This window comes from Equus asinus, chromosome 8 (genome assembly GCF_041296235.1).
Source record: "Equus asinus isolate D_3611 breed Donkey chromosome 8, EquAss-T2T_v2, whole genome shotgun sequence".
Classification (NCBI taxonomy): domain Eukaryota; kingdom Metazoa; phylum Chordata; class Mammalia; order Perissodactyla; family Equidae; genus Equus; species Equus asinus.
Window position 1 is genome coordinate 86,728,465 of NC_091797.1, and position 19,639 is coordinate 86,748,103.

At 43.8% G+C, this 19,639-nt stretch overlaps 1 protein-coding gene across 2 annotated transcripts in view; it reads right to left on the bottom strand.

The window, feature by feature from the left end:
• The window catches only part of SART3 (spliceosome associated factor 3, U4/U6 recycling protein), a 34,848-nt gene that overhangs the window by 8,344 nt on the left and 6,865 nt on the right, over window positions 1–19,639 (bottom strand). The window contains exons 2-12 of one of the 2 annotated variants that reach the window (XM_014862496.3): window positions 17,017–17,143; window positions 15,539–15,643; window positions 12,332–12,516; window positions 11,096–11,147; window positions 9,684–9,808; window positions 5,664–5,819; window positions 4,558–4,696; window positions 3,952–4,059; window positions 3,195–3,272; window positions 3,023–3,081; window positions 1,966–2,075 (exon numbers count right to left, since the gene is read on the bottom strand). In XM_014862496.3, coding sequence (XP_014717982.1) covers window positions 1,966–2,075; window positions 3,023–3,081; window positions 3,195–3,272; window positions 3,952–4,059; window positions 4,558–4,696; window positions 5,664–5,819; window positions 9,684–9,808; window positions 11,096–11,147; window positions 12,332–12,516; window positions 15,539–15,643; window positions 17,017–17,143 — 1,244 coding nt within the window. Of the gene's footprint in view, window positions 1–1,965; window positions 2,076–3,022; window positions 3,082–3,194; window positions 3,273–3,951; window positions 4,060–4,557; window positions 4,697–5,663; window positions 5,820–9,683; window positions 9,809–11,095; window positions 11,202–12,331; window positions 12,517–15,538; window positions 15,644–17,016; window positions 17,144–19,639 lie in introns of both variants that reach the window. The other variant, XM_014862495.3, reaches the window with a different exon arrangement.

Sequence of the window (19,639 nt, forward strand, 5' to 3'; positions counted from 1 at the left end):
AGGGGTTCTTGATGTGTGATCCATGGGCCACTGAGGGTCTGCAAAGTCAAAACCAGCTGCATAATACCAAACCATTATTCAGCTGTTTCACTGTGTTGACATTTGCACTGAGGGAGCAAAAGCTGTGGTGGTTCTTGGCACAAGTCAAGGCAGTACACATCTTAATATTCTGTGTGTACAAGGGGATGCACACATCAGCACTTCTTTATGCATACCCAAGTACAATGGCTGTCACAAAGAAAATAATATGTTATTGTTTGGGTCGCAAGCCCAACTAGTTACTCTTTACACGGAACGTCATTTTTACTTGGGAGAACAGCTGAGTGACAAAAACTATGGTTACTCAGACCTGGGTATCTGGCAGACATTTTTAAAAACCAACGAAGTGAGTCTGTCACTGAAGGAAAACCACTGACGGTATTTGTTGCCAGTGGTAAAATTCAAGCTTTCGAGTGAAAATCAGAATTTTGGAAAACTTGTGTCTGCCACTGTGTGCCAGTGAGATGAACCAGTGTGACTTTTTATACTGTATAATGAGTCACTATTTGGGAGAGCTGCATGACAGTGAGTCAGCATCTTCCAACGGACAAGGCACGCCACAGAGCCACGCGTGGGCAAAAGGCCCACCCAAGGTGCACAACGGACCACTGGACAAAATGTAGCAGAGTCTGAAAAAGTCACATGCCACACTGCAACTGACTTTTAGGAAACCACAACTTGTTGAACTTTGCTGCACTATGAAAGAATATCCACAATTATGTCAAAAGACTATTACAATATGCCCCTCTCTTTTCTAACCTCCCATCTGTGTGAGGCCAAATTTTCTTCATATTCCTCAATGAAAACATCACACCAGTGAATGCAGAAACAGACATGAGAACCCAGTGTCGTCTTCTACGCCAAACTAAAGATGTTTGCAAAAAATTATACCACCAAGTCACTTTCCTCACTAAATCATTTTGGGGGTTGGAAAAGGGTTATTTTTCATTAAAAAATACATTATTTATGTTAAATGTAATAAATTTATTTTTAAGTGAATAAAAAGGTTTTTTAAATTTCTCAGTTTTATTTTCTAACACGTAAATATTAACAGATATACCTCACATAAACAAGCTTTTGGGGGGAGGGTCCTCAAATTTTAAGAGTTGTAAAGAGGTCCTGAGACCAAAAAGTTTGGGAACTGCTCATGTGGAGGAACATTCGAGGAGCTTCAATAGTGGTCATCCGTGAGGATGGGAAAATAAGAAACTTTCACTTCCTAGCACATTTTTGTAAATGTTCTATTTTGAGTACCCATTATTTTGTAAGTTGGGGGGGAAAAACCAAAATATTCAAAACAGAAAAAAGGTAACACAGAAATATATTTATTGATGTGCAACGTTCAAGAGATACTGAGTTAAAAAACTGGTCACATTCTTTGTATCTTCCTCATGTTATAAATACTATTCAGCATATCTTACATATTTAAAATAATTTTAGAGGTTTGTAACATGTACACTATAACTGCATTTTCATTTTTAAAAAATTTAAGCATAGAAAAATCTCAAAGAACATACTCAAACCTTTAACTAAAGGTGGTTATGTCTGGGTTTATCATTGCAGACAATTTAGGTTTTTCTCCTCTTTGCTTCTTTTGCAGTACTTTCTACTTTTATATACAAAACAAGTATAAAAAATAAAAAGCTCCCCAAAAAGTCAAAGAAATCATTCATGTCCAAAAATCAAAATAAACCAACCAAAGTATCAAACTGAAGGAAGTGCATGGCTCTAAGAGCAGCCCAGGCACAAGACTACGTGACTCTCTAGCCCCGCCCAAGAAACACAAAGCCAGTCCAGAGAGGGAGAGGGACGGTGATAAAGGACTGAGCCTACTGGAAGGAGGAAGCCCACGCTGGCAGGAGGCAGCCAGGCCTGAAACCGCCTCACACCTGACAAGCACCGCCTCCCCGGCCGCAGGTCCATTACCTTTCCAGGTTGTAATACTCCAGCCACATGTTGGCATACTTGGCATTTCCTTTGGTCATGATGCTATCCCAGAGTTCCCGAGCTTTCTGCATATTATTGCAGAGTCGAGCCTGAAATGCATCAGAAGGCTCAGTGAGGAAAGGACTCAACCTTACGATGTGGACACCCATTCCAAATACTCCAAACAGACACGCCTACAAAGCTGCCCTAACCCACAGGGTTACAGACCTCCCGGCATTCTCGGGCCGCCTCCAGGGGACCAGGCCCAGCCCACCAGCCCAGCCTCTCTGCAGTGCCAAGCCTCCAGCCAGCTGCCTGAGCCGCCAGAGCACACGGGGCAGGAGCGCACGGGACAGGAGCCCACAGGCACGTATGGCAGAACGGCTGCTCAGCTGGTTTTTAGTTTTATCAAGCTTAACTACAAATATTTCATTTGAGAAGCAATGTGTAACAAAGGCAGACTGATTTAGGAGCAAACGCTGGCTCTGCCACTTACAAAGTGACCTGGGCACGTTCCTTGACCTCTCTGAGCCTCAGGCACCTCAGCTTTAAAATGCTACAGCACAGACATCCCATCCAGAAACTCCCTGTCTTTGCCCTGACTCCCCCTCAGAGAATCAAACACTAGGATTTTACAATTCCGTAAGCTGAGCACGGGCAGGTTCCACATCTTACTCACCTTGGGGCCCTGGGTCCAGAGATAACATTCAACTCATCATACCCTCTAATTACTCGTCAAATCGTCTGTCCTCCACACTAGATTAAGCCTCACTAGCGCTGGGACTGTTTGCACCTCATTTCCCCAGTGCCGAGGAAGGTGCCTGGCAAACAGCGCACGCATGGTGTGCACTCACGAAAGAGGCGGGGGTGGGGAGCGCATGAGCATGTGCCTGGCGGGCAGCTCCTGCACAGCTTCTACCTGGGAGCTGACGTTTCCACTAAGATAAACGGACACGCATCAAGCGAGACAGAGCCCAGACCATCTGGCTTCTGACTCAACTTCAGCCACACTTAGACAGAGGTCCTTCAAAGGTGGAGGGAACCCAGGAACACTTACCTCCATCCGAGCCCAGTTCTGCATGATCATGCAGCTTGGATCGCCGCTCTCATTGAAACCTTTCAGAAGAATGAGTCAAAATTAGAAAGTAACTCAGAGACAAAGAGCACTTGACTGAAAGGCACAGCCCGCGAGAACGGGAGACAAGCGGACAAGCCGGGGCCCCACTTACGCTCTTCCACCTCCTGTTTCAGGTACTCCAACGCGCGCGTGAACGCGGCCCTCAACTCTTCCAGCTCTTTACTGGAGTCTGCCAGGAAGTGCAAAAGAGGTTTGGCATTACGAAACCACACACCATGTCTTTTTTTTAACCCAGCACTGAAACCCCAGGCTGTTCTGCATCTGGTATCATGCTGGGAACCCAGAAAATTGCCAGTCCCTGCCCTCAGCACACAGTGGGGGAGAAAGACACCGGAACAGAGCACATTTCGGACAATACGCCACAAAGGTGAGCACGGGGTGCTGTGTGTGGGACCTCAGGAGAGGGCGTCTCCCCAAGCCAGTAGAATGGCTGAAGGCCACCTGCATGAGTGTGCAAGGACAAGTGAGACATGGGGGTTCTGGCTGCTATTATTTTGAGGGAGGAGGGGAGAAGGGCAGGGGACCCTGCAGAGGTTCCAAGTTTTAACAGAAACACAGCAGTCTTATTTAAAGAACTATTTAGGAGACAGAGAAGGGAGAAAAGAGAGATGAGACTACAGAGGATGCAGGAGCCAGCATAAAATGTAAAGACCATTACTCGCTTCCTTTACAATCCACAGCATGGCCTGATAAAGACTTAAACAGCTAACATGTCTCGGGGGAAAATTACCAGTGGCTGGCCTACAGCATTTGCCCAATCGCAATGTATCTGGGCAACTGGGACATGTCACCGCAAGATAGGTTAAGAAAAAGTTCAGTTCTGAAGGGAAACATGTGAATTTAAATACCTTGTTTGAAATCAACCCTTCTCCTCAGGTAATCAAGGTAGGCCTGCCAAATCTCCACATAATCAGTGGCCTGAATGAAGCCAGCACTCAAAGCTTTCTCGAAGGTCACTGGAGTTGAAGAAAAAGCCAGGATTTGTTGCCAATTCAAAAAGAAGCTACTTCAAAGTTATCAAGATTATTATAAAAACCTCCACTGACTATAAAATACTATATGGCTTAAATTAGTAATAATAGTAATAAGATGGAACAAAGTGAAATGAGCTAGGGAGACATGTCCAAAAGAAAAGCTACTAGAGCGTTGCATAAACTGTGCTCTAGAAAGGGCACGTTCCACAAGATACTCTGCAACAAAAGGGTTCCAGGTCAAGCAAGTCTGGAGAAAAGACCGTGACTTCCTGGAAAATCACGATGAATATGAGCATGTTAAAAAGCTCTAAGAAGTCAAAAATATAACCAGTTCATCTCCCACTTAGAGTCCTTTTCATCACTAATACCCGATACCCAAAGTAACACCCTGGGGAAGGCTCGTTTAACGACTCTGTCACAGCGCTATGTTTCTGACTTGGGACAAAGGGCTATGACGTCTTCCCACAAAAACATTCACACCAGAAATCACTCGGTGATCAACTCCGTGTCTTTCCATGGCCAAGAGGTACCGAGTCCACAGGGCAACTGTCCAGGGGCAGTTTCGAACAGCACGGTTATGCACAGATAACACCAAATCCTTCACTTTCAGGTGCCGATCCTGTGATAAAGAATTCCAGGGTGAGAAGATAAAATTTTATTAAGAGTTCACCATGCGTGAGACATTTCCTCCAGCACAATCAACTGACAAAAGAAACTTCCTCGAAAACATCTCTCGTGACTGGTTTCTTTAACAAAGAAATCGCAAGAGGGAGTGGGGGAGGAGAAGAAAAAAGATAGAGAGTAGGACCTATAGACTAACAGCGCCTGAAGAGACCTCAGCCAATCCTAACGCATGGACCTTGTTTGGATCCTGATTCAAGTCTTTCATAAATACATACTGAAATATTTACAAAATATTTTTGTACGTGTGATTTCTTCAAAAACAATTAGCTTCAAAATAACATGGAAGGGGGGAAGTAAGGAAGGATGGAGACGAAACTAGACCAGTGCCATTAGTTAACTGTTGAAGCTGGGTGATGAGTACACGAGGTTTCATTTTACTAATCTGTCTATATTTACGTGTTCACATTTTTCCATAATAAAAAGTTAAAAGAAAAAATTAACCTCTTATAAAGTCCTCAATAGTAACACTACGCAAATTTTTTTTATACACTTAGTGATCAGTTTAAAATCACTTAAAACACCAGGAGAGAGGGGCCAGCCCTGGTGGCCGAGTGGTTAAGTTCAGTGCACTCTGCTTCGGCAGCCTGGGTTCAGTTCCTGGGCATGGACCTGCACCACTCGTCTCTCAGTGGCCATGCTGTGGGGTGGCTCACATACAAAAAGAGGAAGATTGGCAGTGGATGCTGGATCAGGGAGAATCTTCCTCAGCAAAAAAGTTAAAAAAAACACTAAGAGAACTTCATAAGTGAGCTGGCAAAAAGAGGAATAGGAGGAGGAAGGAAAAAAAGAAAGAGCAGAGAGGAGCAGCATGCAACTAACTCCTGGCACTCTTACTGGTTTTCTCTAAACAGATCGTAAACTGGTAAAAGTAAAATGAAATTAGAACAGGTAAGCGATCTTACTAGGTACTGACTGTAGCGGATCCATAAGTCTGGAACGAGGCAGTTCTCCACCAGGGCGCGCTCAAAGATCAACTGAATGCGAGCAGGATCGCCGATTTTCACCTCAAAATCGATGTACGCTTGATATTCGGCCAGCCTGGGGGCCTCTGCTTGCAACTGGGGCAAAGCAGAAAGGCAGTGAAGTTGACATGAGCTACCTGATACTGTCAGGAAGCACAATACGTCTTCATATTAAATTCTGGCAAGACTGCTCACACCGAGAATCACCAATCCCCACTCTCAGAACCTCTGCACATCGAGGGCTACGATCTGATGGGCACAACAGGGGTCCAAAGCGCTTACTCCCAGCAATAGTTACAAAGGTCCCATAAACTCTTGTTCTAAACCCATCCCCAGACTCAGGGAATCAAGTCTTCCCTCAATCAGGAACTGAAGGAGGGAGAAAGATCTTTTCCAACGACCACCACTAGCCATCCTTCCAAAGCAGAAGTCACTTTCTCGGCTTACTGAGTGCAGTGAATGCACCCAGCCTGGAGTACTTCAGCACCTTGTACTATTTCAGGTTTCTCATCGCAAGGATCAGCTCCTGCCAGAGCACAGATACACGCACAAGATGCAAGAGGCTGCGCCGAATGTTTCCTGACCCAAAGACACACAGTCAAAATTCTCCTGAGACAAAATGCTCTTGTTCAACTGGTTTTCTCTTCAGCCACACTCTGCTGATGGCCGTGACAAAACTGAACTGGCTGAGGATTTCACTACTGAGGCTTTGTGAAATACAACTGCATACAGGCCACTCACGTGTGCAAAAGGGAGAGGGAGTGCATGCAGGCCGGCCAGAGAACACACGTGCTCTGAACATAGAAAGATGAGGCTTCAGAGCCTCAGCTTCTAGCAATAATGACAAATTAGTTACCAGACACACTGCGCCATTGAAAACAACTAAAACTGCTGGATTAAATATAAAAAACATCTTCTTGAAAATCATCAACAAACTGGCAAAGAAACAAGAAATACTAAGGAGGAAATCTAGTGAAGGCAGTTATGCTAAGCGAAGGTGAAGCTTTTGCTGGCTTCAGATGTATTCACATTGGGCCTTCACAACAATCCTATGGGGCAGGTATCATTACCATCCCCATGTTACATTCGAGACAACTGAGACGCAGGGAGGCCAGTACCAGCCCAAAGTCAGAGAACCAGCAAAGGGCAGGGCTCAAACTCAAACTAGGGGCAGCCTGGCTCTCGAACTCTGTGCTCTTACTCACTGTGCCATGGAAGATACCAAACACAGAGCCAAGAAGCCCAACAAAGCTGAGGCAGGATAAATACAAAGATATCCACACTGGGACCTACTACAATGAAACGCAGGACATCAAACCAAACCAATGAGATCTTAAAATCGGCCAGAGAAAAAACAAGGATTACCTGCAAAGAAGCAAGAGTGAGACAGACAGCTGACTTCCCAACAGCAACCACAGAAGCCAGAAAGATACACAGTCACGTGTGCCACATAACAACGTTCCCCTCAACGACAGACCACAATGGTGGGCCCATAAGATCAGTACCTCATAGCCTAGGAGTGTAGCAGGCTACACCATTGAGGTTCACGTGAGTACACTCCATGATGTTCGCACAAGGACAAAATAGTCTAGTGACGCATTTCTCAGAACACACCCGTCATTAAGCGATACATGACTTATTTAATTGCTGAGAGAACATAACTGTCAGTCTAGAATTCTATATCCTAAGAAATTAACTTTCAAGAAGAATAAAGTAAAGACCTTTTCAAACAAACAAAAACTGAGAAAATCTGTTACTAGCAAACGTCTAGCGCAGGAGACTCTAAAGGGTGGACTTCAAACAAAAGAAAAGTGATTCCAGAAATGCATGCAGTAAATGTAAACAAACGGACTTATCATGCAAAATTAACAATGATGTCTGCGGGTCAAACAAAAAGACAAGAAATACAAGACAAAAGCACAAGTCTGAGGCATGGGAAAAGAAGTTGGAAGCATTCCAGGATCAAGAAAGGGAAAAAAATGCCACTTACAAATAATAATATTGTCGGAAAAAACACAAGCATTATTGCCAAGAGAGAAAATCTAAAACAATCTATAAATTAATAAGAATTTAGCAAGTTTCACAGATAACAAAGTAATATGAAAAACAAATTACATTTTATATACCAGGAAAAAACAACTAGAAAAGAAAATCTTTAAAACATATTTTCAATAGCATCAAAAACCACTTAGAATACATCTAAAAAATATGTTCAAGACACCAGATGAATTTATAAATTTATAAAACCTGACAGAAAGACAAGGCCTAAATAGCAGGGGCATATACCATGTTCATAGATTGGAAGATTCAATGTTTACAAAATGTAAATTCTTCCCCAAATTGACCTACGATTCAATGCAATTCCAATAAAAAAAAAAATCAACATTTTTTTAATAAAACTTGAAAAGCTGATTCTAAATTCAATGGAAATATTAAGAGTTTAAAAAAGCCAAGACTTTCTTGAAGAGAAACAAGGTGGACGGGATTCATACTACCTAAGCAGCTCAGTGTAAAACTCTCATCATTACAACAGTGTCATATAAACCCGTGGGGCAGAACCGAGAGCCCAGAACAGACCTACACATAAATGGACAGCTAATCTATGACAGATGTGGGGCGGCACAGAGAGGGGAGGAGGGAATTATCAAAATCAGGGCTGCAACAACTGGTTCTCCGTATGGAAAAATGAAACTGGACCCCACCTCATGCCACACACAAAAATCAATTTCAGATGAAGACCTGAACACGAAACACGAAACGATGCACTTCAGAAGAAAACAGAGCTAAGCACAATCACGACTCTGGAGGACAGAGAGACTTCTTAAGCATAACAAAAGCACAAACCATAAGCAAAAGATACCCGATTAGATTAAAAGAAATGGTCATCAAAACGTGTCATTGAAAAAAGTGAAAAAACTGCAAACTTGGGGAAAAAATTTGCAACACATACAACTAAAAGTAAGGATTAAGATTCAGGACTCACACGAATCAATTAGAAAAAAAGCAAATCAAAAGAAAAATGAGTCAAAGACTTTAACACGCACTTCACAAAAGAGGACATCTGAATGGCCCATAGATGAGAAAAGAAGCTGAACTTCATTAATAATGAGAGAAATGCAAATTAAAACTACCATTTCAGACTCAGCAGATTGGCTAAAACTTAAGTATGTAATTACCTAACAAGTAATCACTTGGAAATTATTTGGAAATAAGTATGTAATTACTTGGAAATTCAGTAATATCCAAGGTGGGCAAGAGCAATGAGAACTCTCAGATACTGCTGGTAGGAGAGTAAACTGATATCCTGGAAAACAATTCATCATTACCCTATGATCCAGCAATTCCATTCCTAGGTATGTACTTGGAGAAACTCTTTTTCCTGTGAACTAAGAGATACATACAAGAATGGCCAGAGCAAGCTATTCCGGGGGGCAAAAAACTAGAAACAAACTAAGAACACAGATAAATAAACCATGGTATACAGACAACTTTATAGCAGTGAAAACAAATGGACTGTAACTATACTTATCAACATGAGTAAAACCCAAAAACATATTGAATGAAAGAAAATAGCATGATTGCATTATATACAAATTCAAAACTAATTAAACAATATATTAATTAAGGATACGTTCACAGGTTGTAAAACTATAAAGAAAAGCAAGGGAATGGTTATCACAAAAGTCAGGAAAGTGATTACCTCTCGGGAGAGGGAAGAGGAGGCAATCGGACAGGGGCACATAGGAGACTTGTAAGGAACTGGCAATGCTCTATTTCTTAACCTGGGTGGTGGGTACACGGATGTTCACTTTATTATTAGTACATAAACTGTATGTATACATTTATACACTCTATACATTTCACAATAAAACAAATTTTAAAGATACTGTTTTACTTGCAACTATTGATCAGGGAAAAGTCTGCAGAGAGAAGCTGTCTGTAAAAGGAGCCAGCACTTACCAGCGCCTCTTCATAGGGTTTGTATTTCTCCAGCTGCTGGAGCGCTTTGTTATAGCTCTGGATTACCGACTCTGGTATTGGGTCTTCTGACCATTCTTCATACTCTGCAAATGTTGCCTCCATATCTATTGAAAGATGGATTCAGCCCCATGGGTCGTGCCATTGGGTTTTATCAACCCAGACAGAGATTAAACCATGCGACTCAGACGCACCAGCCCCTCCCTCACCTGTGCCACAGGAGCTCTAGTGACGGAATCCTGCGCTCTCCTGCCGAGCCCAGGCTGGGCCTGAGACCGCCTCAAAGCATGGTCCCAGACAGCCCTCCAACGAACCAGTCAGTCAGGGAAGCCAGCAGCAATCCTTCCGCAACACTCGCCTGGGGCTTCCTATGTCCCAGCCCTCCGCCCCCATGAACGCTCTCAGGTCCCACACTCTGCGAGGTGGTTCTATCAGGCCCCGGTTTCGCAGTTGAGGAAACTGAAGCAGGAACTCCCTCACTTGTCTGCAGTCAACAGCACAGTGCGGCTGAGCCCAGGCAGGCCGGCTCGCGACCATGCTCTCCTCGCTACGCTACGCTGCCTCAGCCTGGTAGGGGAGAGGAAATCTACAAGCCAGCTCAGTTCTAGCCTTTTCTTCATGTCACTCAAGGATTTGACTCAAGGAGAGTCACTTTTATGATTTGTTAAATCAGATTCAAATACGCCATGAAGTAAAAAGAGCAGCGCTGCCTGGGCTCAAGGTGCCCGGAGGTCCTGAGGGCCACGATGCACAACCATGCCTAGGGAGGAAACAAGATGCAGCCCCAAACTCCCCACACTCAGGAAACACCCTGTGCTGCTCGGCTCCCAGCTCCAGAGCCTCGAAGGCTTGGCTCGCCAGAGTATATCCACCCAAAAAGGGGAAGCCTTACCAAACCCCAAGAAATTCAGATACGAATACTTCCAGTCGATGGTGCTTCTGAGCCACATCGCCTCATAGGAGATGAGATAAACCCACGGAAATCCCCACTCTAGCAGGGAAGAGGTTAGTCCTGAAGAGCGAATGCTTACAATGGAACCTCAATGCAACAAAGTTTCCCCAGAAAACACAGGGGGTCAGTTTCCCTGTCCCTTCAGAGACCCTGTCTCTGCCTCTCCAACAACGTCTAACAGGAGGAGAGAGATCGCAACTGGGTGTCCGGACATGCAGCTTCCAGTCCTGCTCTGGCCCTCATAACCCTCCTGAGCATTACTAATACAATTCAAGGCAAGTTGTGACCAAGGGCCTCGTCCACAGTGACACTGTCCAATGAGAGTAAGAACACCAGCCACACTTGCCCCACGGGATGCTGGGGAAGGCCTAACTGCATGACATACCCCAAAGCGTTTCAGAAACCACGAAGGGCTGGCTATTGACACGTCAGTTTCTCTTACCATAGAGCGGGATCGCCAACTGTCGCCGGAAGAGACTGTGGACTTTCTCAAGCTGTGAATCAAAGGTTTGTTCCCGGTCAAAAGGGGAAAGGAAGCCAGCTATGGGCTAAAGAAGCAAATTCGTAGTAAATGACAAACTTTGGTTCTTCCTCCTTCAAAAAATTTCAATACACTTTTAGTTCAAACTAAAAACATCTATATGAGCTCTTATACATGAGGTATTGTGCCAAATACTGCAAAAATAAGTATTATCTCTGCTACTAAGCATGTACGATGGGGAGAAAACAAGAAGGATCATCAGAAACGTATCCAAACGACTATGATGAGGCAGAATGTACGTATCAGAAAAGCAAAGTGTCACCAGTATCAAAGCACTGTGGCTTGCTTTAAGCTGGTTTCTAGGGCTGAGTTTTGTTGTTATGAAGGGAAGAAATCAGGAAAGACTCCTGGAGAAGCTGGCATTTGGGATGAGTCTGTAGGCTCTCTAGAGCTAACGAGAGAAAGAAATCTCTCAGTTGAAGGAACAGTGTCCATAAAAGTACCGTGGCCAGACAGTGAGAGAACGTTGAGGGGAGCGTGGGAGCAGAGTCCACGCAGAGTTACATCTGATTCTAGAGAGCCACAAATGCCAGCTGAAGGAGCTAGCCCTGACACCTCCAGCAGGTGAAGGGAAGGCACCACTGCAGACTTCTAACAGGGACACCATCCAGAAGGGGCTGGGCTAGTCTAAGGACAAGGGTCTAACGACGAGAGGGCTCCACTACGTGCCCGCAATAACTGTGCACACACACAAACGTAGTGGAGAGGGGACACTAGGGAGGGCATTGGAAAATTCTATAAATCATTGTCTAAAATATGCAATTATGACGGGCTCATCCTCTCACAGCCACCAATGGACATGAGATATACATATATATATGTTTATATATATGTTATAGAGATATACATATATGTTTTTTTTGGCATGACATAGTTGTTCTTGTGCATTCATCTGGAAACAATAACTAAGACAGTAATATTTTTAAATATCAGGAAAAAATCGTAGAGTCATCTGCTTTTTAGTCAAAGAAAGCATTCCTGCTATTCCACAAAGACTGCTGATTTTATTTCTTTTACTGCCCACCCACTAAGGGAGTGGCGAAGACCATTTTGCTAACTGTGTCCTTCCCAAGACCACTTACGGAACAGCCCCAACCAGTCAAAGGCAGGCACCGGTCCCGGAGCCAGGGCACTCACCCGGGCGGCTTCCACAATCGCACTTTCAAACTCCCGGTAGGCCTCCCAGATGGCGAGTCCTTTGGTCATGTGTAACCCGACGGAGGAGAGAGCCCTCTCAAACACAGAGCGGACTTTCTCAAGGCCGCCTTTCTGACCAATCCCACCGACTGAGTACTGGCCATACTCTAGCCAGATGTTAGGACCTGAAAATGACAAGTGTTCTATTAGTTCATGAGATGAAATACTCCAATGTCAAAATTTTTGTTTTGATGCAGAACAAAAGAAATGTGCCCACCAAAAGAGCACTCATTCATGCAAAAAGGTCAGAGCATCATCAACCAGCACCCCAATTTGACTACGCTAATCCTGCAGCCGGAGAAGAAAGCATGTTATAAACAACGTCCCCGCTGGGTATCGTCGTTGAGATTTAACTGCATCCACGGGAGATGCCAGGTGGTAATATGTAATATGACTGGGACTGCAATGCTTATTTACTGAAACTGAAAGAAGCCAGCAACAGACTGCAATGAAAAGAGTTGCAAATCTCAATCAATCTTCAAAGAGATTTCAAAGCCTAGAATTTCTCAACTTTTGAATCTTGACTAATTGTTAAGCCTTCTGGTCAAAGTGGAAAAAAACAAAATTAAAAGCACCAATTCTGTTACTGGAAATCTATATTTTAAATCCCTATTTTTAATGACGTTTTAACAACCAAAAAGACCTGATTGCCTCGTTTCTTTCACTTTCTTTCTAAACTTTTTACACACTCACTCACGTGGCTTTAAGACTAGACTAATGAACGAACTCTTCATGAATGCATCAGTTCTAGCTCTACACGGTTTGCCTATCGAGCCACTTTTCAGAAACCTGAAGCAATATCAGAGGCCTATTCACTAACCTTGTAAAATAAAAATACTAAAAAGATAAACCAATTTCCGAATTATTGTCTTTTCCTAAGGCTTGCTTTTTCACTGAAATAGGTTTATTTCAAAGAACTTAGCCAGTCTGTTAGCTTCTCTGTTTTCACTCACCAATACAGAGCTGCCATATGGGCTGCAAAATAAAAATGGAAATGAGCTAGCTCCTGGAGCTGACGCCCTTCGTGAGGGTAAGTCACGTTTACAGATAGTCTATGAAACAGCTCCTCCTCTAAAGAGAAGGTAGTTCTCAATAGATTACATCATGGCTCCTCCCAATATTTAAATAATCTAGAGACGGGCAAATATTATGAAGAGCATCTTAAACTCGGCAAACCCAAGGGTGCAGAGTCCACAGTGACTATGAGGAGTAAACAAAGGAACGCGTCACTAGATCCCAGGTCCAAAACAGGCACGAGGCTCTCCCCAGGACCGAGGAACCTGATTCTCAAAATCTTTAGAGCCAAAGGGCCAGAGCCACAGCTATTAATGGCACACTGGCCACCTCCCAGACAGCCCAGAATCATCACTGAGTACGTGATGAGAAATAAAGGAGGTCTACGCCTGACATCCTCAAACGTGCAAAACGTAGTTAAAAAGTAAGAAGCAGGCAAGAGGAGTTTTCGAACATTTAAAACAAATGACACAAGTTCCACACACTAAAGCTCTAGAAAATAACAGAGCAAGCCCTCGGGCCGCATTCAAAACTACTGATGAGCCCTCATCTAAGAAGCATGGTGATCTGGCTTCCTACCCACAGCAGCCCTGAGGCAGCTGGGGGAAGGGAAGGCACGCTGACATCAGCACCAAGTGACGGCGCAGGCCTGACGGCAGAGACAACCGCAAAACCAGAGGGGACCGAAAACCATCAGTCTACGGAAGGACGAAAGATTCTTGGAGAAAGAGGATCGGTGCTGTCACTGGTGACTTTGGGGCACCATGAAAGGGGAACAGGATCATCAGGAGACATGGGAACATCATGCATTTGGAACTCTGTCAGAGATTCTCCGAGGCCACGTGGCGGCACCAGAGCAGAGACCCAAGTACAGCTTTCAAAAATACATTTAGTGTAATTTTATATTCACATAACACCTATTGTTTTCATTATTCAGATTATAAAAAGTAAACAAATGAGAAATTCTTATTGGCTGGAAAAGGTGGCGGAAGACTTCTCTCCCCTGGGGCAGTTTATCTTCTAAGTTGGCGCTGTCCACAATGGGAGATGTCCACAGTGGGGAGAGGAAAGTCAGACAGGGAAGAAGGGTGCTTACGCAAAGGGGGCACTAGAAACATTTAGTCCATAGCGTTGTCCCACATGGCCCTCGATGTACGCAGAGATGTTCAGAGAGTTAAGCCATCAACAGGGGAGGGAAAAGGACTCAAAGCAGGTAAGGCGCCCCCACCTGGCCGCACTGTACAAGGCCTACCCCAGGAGAGTTCTGTGGTGACAGGCGCTCTCTAACTCTCTAACTCGACTGCAGGGGTGGTGACCCGAATCTACTCACGGGACAAAATGTCATAGAACTATACACACACTGCACCAAGGTCAAGTTCCCAGCTTTGATTTTGCAAGATGGCTATAAGATATCTGGGGAAACTGCAAGGAGTAAGCACACAGAACTTCTCTGTACTATTTTTGCAATTCCCTGTACATCTGTAATTATTTCAAAATGAAAACATTTTACATTTTTTAATATTTAGAAAAAGCAGCATCCTGTCCGAAACTTCTAAAAACACATTCAACATGTAGAAGGTAACCTTTCGTCATCTGGAAATAATCTAAGAGCTCCCTGACAGATAAACGCTGGATGTGAGTATATTTATTCCCTTACTACAAATAATTTTTTTCCTTGTATTTTAAAACCAAACATCCTCAAGTGAAGACCAGACATGACGATAAGAATAACTGAAGTCAATGGGGCCAGCCCCCTGGCAGAGTGGTTCAGTTCAGTGCACTCTGCTTCAGTGGCCCGGGTTCACGTGGACCTAGGCCACTTGTCAGCCATGCTGTGGCAGTGACCCACATATAAAGTTGAGGCAGAATGGCACAGATATTAGCTCAGGGCAAATCTTCCTCAAGCCAAAAAAAAAAGAGGAAGATTAGCAACATATGTTAGCTCAGGGCTAATCTTCCTCAGCAAAAAAAGAAAGAAAGAAAGAAAGAAAAACCTGAAGTCGAATCTTTCTAATTGCTAGACTAATACTCTCTTTTCTGGGTAGTAACATCTCTCAATACAATCCACAACAGCAGAGACTGATGCTGGATGACACGGCCAGACACCCTCCCAGAAGCCCACCGGGAACTTACAAATGTAATCCTTCACAGCTTTCTCAAAGAGGTCGTACACGTGCTCTCTGTCCAGGCCGTCCAGGGCCATGCTGATCTCGTCATGCAGCCACTCCAGCCAGAGCTCTACAAGACAAGAGCACATCTTGCATTACCACCTCCCTCACCAAAGGGTGGGCTGGAAGCAGGGACCTTGCTGCGCGTCATCAGCACGCAAATGCTTCACCCGCCCTATACAACCCGCACAGGTCACAGAAGTCCATTCCTAAACCTGCACCGTGCATACAGAATGTTTATGCTTCCTACAGATCAAACCATGAAAACCACAGTACCCTACGCCTACTGGGCATTTCATAGTTTGCAAAGTACTGGCGTATATATTTTCTCACCCAAACTTTGCCAAAGTCCTGTGAGGAAGGTGCTAGTAACTAGCAACAGTGGCATCTACCCAAGCACTGATGACGTGCCAGGCACGTGGTAAGTGCTGCACACAGAAGGCCTCATCCATCCGTGTACTATGAGGCAGAAACTACTGTGACCCCATCTTATGCTGGGAAAACGGAGTCTTAGCACGTTTCCATAATTTGTTTAAGGTCCCACAGCTGGTACGACGTTTAAGCAGGAACGAGCGTGGGCCATCTGACTTCAGGGTCTATACTCAGCAGCTACTCTATGGGAGGGGGGCAGAGCTGGATGCAGGACCAGTGTTTTCCAACTGCTCTCCAGAAGATCAACTGTGAATATTCAGGTAGGCCTAACTACAAAGATGCTCAGCGTAATTATGATTCAAATTAGCAAACAAGTAGAAATGACCTAAATGCCTAACTATCATGGAACAAATAAGGTATGAAACAGTTACATTAAAAATCGTTTGTACAAGTTTAATTGTAGGGCCGGCCCGGTGGTGTGGTGGTTGAGTTCACACACTCTGCTTTGGAGGCCTGGGGTTCACCAGTCCAGATCTCAGGCACAGACCTACACACCACTTATCAAGCCATGCTGTGGCAGGCGTCCCACGTATAAAATGGAGGAGGATGGGCACAGATGTTAGCTCAGGGCTAATCTTCCTCAAAAAAAAAATAGAGGAAGATTGCCAAAGATGTTAGCCCAGGGCCAATCTTGTTCACCAAAAATGAATATGTTTAACTGGAATACATTTACAATTATCTACTTCTGAGAGAATTAATTAAATACCTAATTAATGGAATAGGAAATAGGGACTAAGGGAAAAGTTTAGTAACATAGAAAATTTTTATCATAGTGTTAGGATAAAGAAATCAGGATTCGAAATGTGAATCAGTATTATATGATCACACCTACATTTTGCAAAAAACTACAAAACGATAAACTGAAAATCGCTGACTTTGGATGATGGATTCTCTTCTTTGCACGATACGTTCCAAATTTTCTAGAAGGAGCCTGACCCACTTTCAGCATTGAGAAAACCATGCCCCCTTCAATTCTGTGCTCATAACGCAGGCTGACCGCACAAGCGCTACCTTCAGTCAGAGGGAAGATCTCGCTCATCTTCTGGCGGGCCATCCTCACTTTGGTAAGCTCCCCTTCCAGCCGGAGCAGCCGGATCAGGTCCACGTGGCAGTTGTAGTCATAGACGTTGATAGACAGCTGAAAGGAAGAGGAACAGAAGTTGACATTTAAAATGCCATCATCAAAGTAACTTAGCTATTTTCACCACTGGTGACAACGCACACGGCTGCCACGAAGAAGATAAATGTGCCATCTGGGACAGCCACTGAAACAGTAACGCAACACTGACCCACAGGAAGATGAAGAAAAGAGGCTTTTTATGATAAACATGAAGCTCCCTCAAATTTGTTACAACCCCGGCCAGAATACACTTGGGTTCTCTCCAAAATACAGAAAACATTCTAACAAAACAAACACAAAGTGTGACCTTAGGCAAGTTATTAACTTTTCTAAGCCTTCAATTCCTCATCTATAAAATGGGGATACTGGGGCCAGTTCTGTGGCTTAATGGTTACGTCCAGCGCACTCCACTTCAGCAGCCCGGGTTCGCAGCTTTGGATCCCGAGCGCGGACCTACACCACTCATCAGCCATGCTGTGCCAGTGACCCACACATAAAAAGTGGAGGAAGACTGGCACAGATGTTAGCTCAGGGTTAATCTTCATCAGCAAAAAAAAGAAAAAAAGGGAGGATACTCGTAGGTTCTAGCTCACATGCTTCTTGTGAGGATTTCAAGATAATTTAGTAACCTGCTTTAGCACGAGCCAGGTACAGAGGTAAGCGCTTGTCCTTTACTAAACAACAAACAAAAAAACCCCTACTGGAAGAAACAAGAATGGCAACACATTGGTATCTGGCAAAACTAAGTGATAGGTACATAAAGGTTTATTTTTATATTTGAAACTTTTCACACCAAAAGTTAAAATAATAAATTAATTGCTTAAAAGCTATCATATGTCTAAGACAGAGGAACACTAAAAAAAATTGCCACTAGCAGACTTACTCCTAAACAAGAGCGAAAGGAAGTTCTTCAAACAGAAAGGAAATGATAAAAGGAATCCTGGAGCATCAGGAAGGAAGAAAGAATAAGAGAAAGAGCAAAAATATGGGTTACACACAACAGATGATCCTTCTCCTGTTTTCTAAATTGTATGTAATAACAAACAAAAATTTAAGCCTGATATCCACAATAACAGGATTTAAAAGTAGGAAGGGTAGAGGGACCTAAATGGAAGGAAGATCTCCACACTTCACTCAGTGGTAAAACACAGAGACCATCTAAGTCAAATAGACTGTAATACTCGAAGCAACCACTAAGACACTACACAAAGCATTCCCCTAAAAATCACTATAAACAAATCAAGATGGAATGCTAAGAAAAGTTTAAGTAACCCACAAGAAGGCAAGAAAAAAGAGAAAGAAAAACAAGGAACAGAGGAAACAAACAGAAGACAATAAAATGTCAGCCTTTAGCGCTAATATACCAATAATTACCCTAAATGTGTATGGTCTAAGTGCACATTAGAAAGCAGGGAACAGCAGAATGGATAAAAACACGACCCAACTATGTGCTGAGTACGAGAAAGTTACTTCAAATTCAAGGACAGGGGTGGGCTGAAAGTAAAAGAATGGGCAGAGACACATCATGCAAACAGTGATCAAAGAGAAGCACGGGCCGGCCCCAGGGCCTGGTGGCTAAGTCCGGTGCACTCCACTTTGGCGGCCCAGGTTCAGCTCACAGTCACAGACCTACACCACTCCTCAGCAGCCGTGCTGTGGCAGCGACCCACATACAAAATACAGGAAGACTGGCACAGATGTTAGCTCAGGATGGATCTTCCTCAGCAAAAAGAGGAAGATCGGCAACAGATGTTAGCTCAGGACGAATCTTCCTCAGCAACAACAACAAAAAAAAGCAGCATAAGTGGCTACATTAATATCACATAAAGTAGACTTCAGAGCAAAGGAAATTATCAGAGATAAAAATGGACATTACATAACGATAAAAGGATCATCCCATCAGGAAGACGTGTACACACCAAACAACAGAGTCTCAAAATAGATGAAGCAAAACCTGACAGAGCTGCAAGAAGGAAGACACGGATCCACAGCTCTACTGGGAAGTTCCACATCCCCCATTTCAGCGACTAAAAGGACTACAAGGCAGATACTCAGCCAGGATCTCGAAGAACTCAACACCATCGGCCAACATGATCTAACTGACACACATAGGACACTCCGCCCAACAACAACAGAACACACATCTTTTTCTTAAGTGTCCATGGAGCATCCACTGAGACCTTATCCTACGCCATAAAACAAACTTCAGCAAATTTAAAAGAAATGAAATCACAGAGAGTACGTTTTCTCATCACAATAGAATCAAACCGGAAGTCAGTAAAAGTAGGAAAATCTCTAAACACTTGGAAATGAAGCAATACGCTTCTAACTAATCTATGGGTCAAAGAGGAAGTCTCAAAGAAAATTTAAAAATACACAGAACTGAATGAAAATAGAGCAAATCAAAACAAGTGGGCTACAGCTGGCACAGTGTGGAGGACTCAGAGAACTAAATTCAACGTACAAAAAGAGCAGGCCCCATGCCTACGTGGGATTTATTCCAGGTACGCAAGG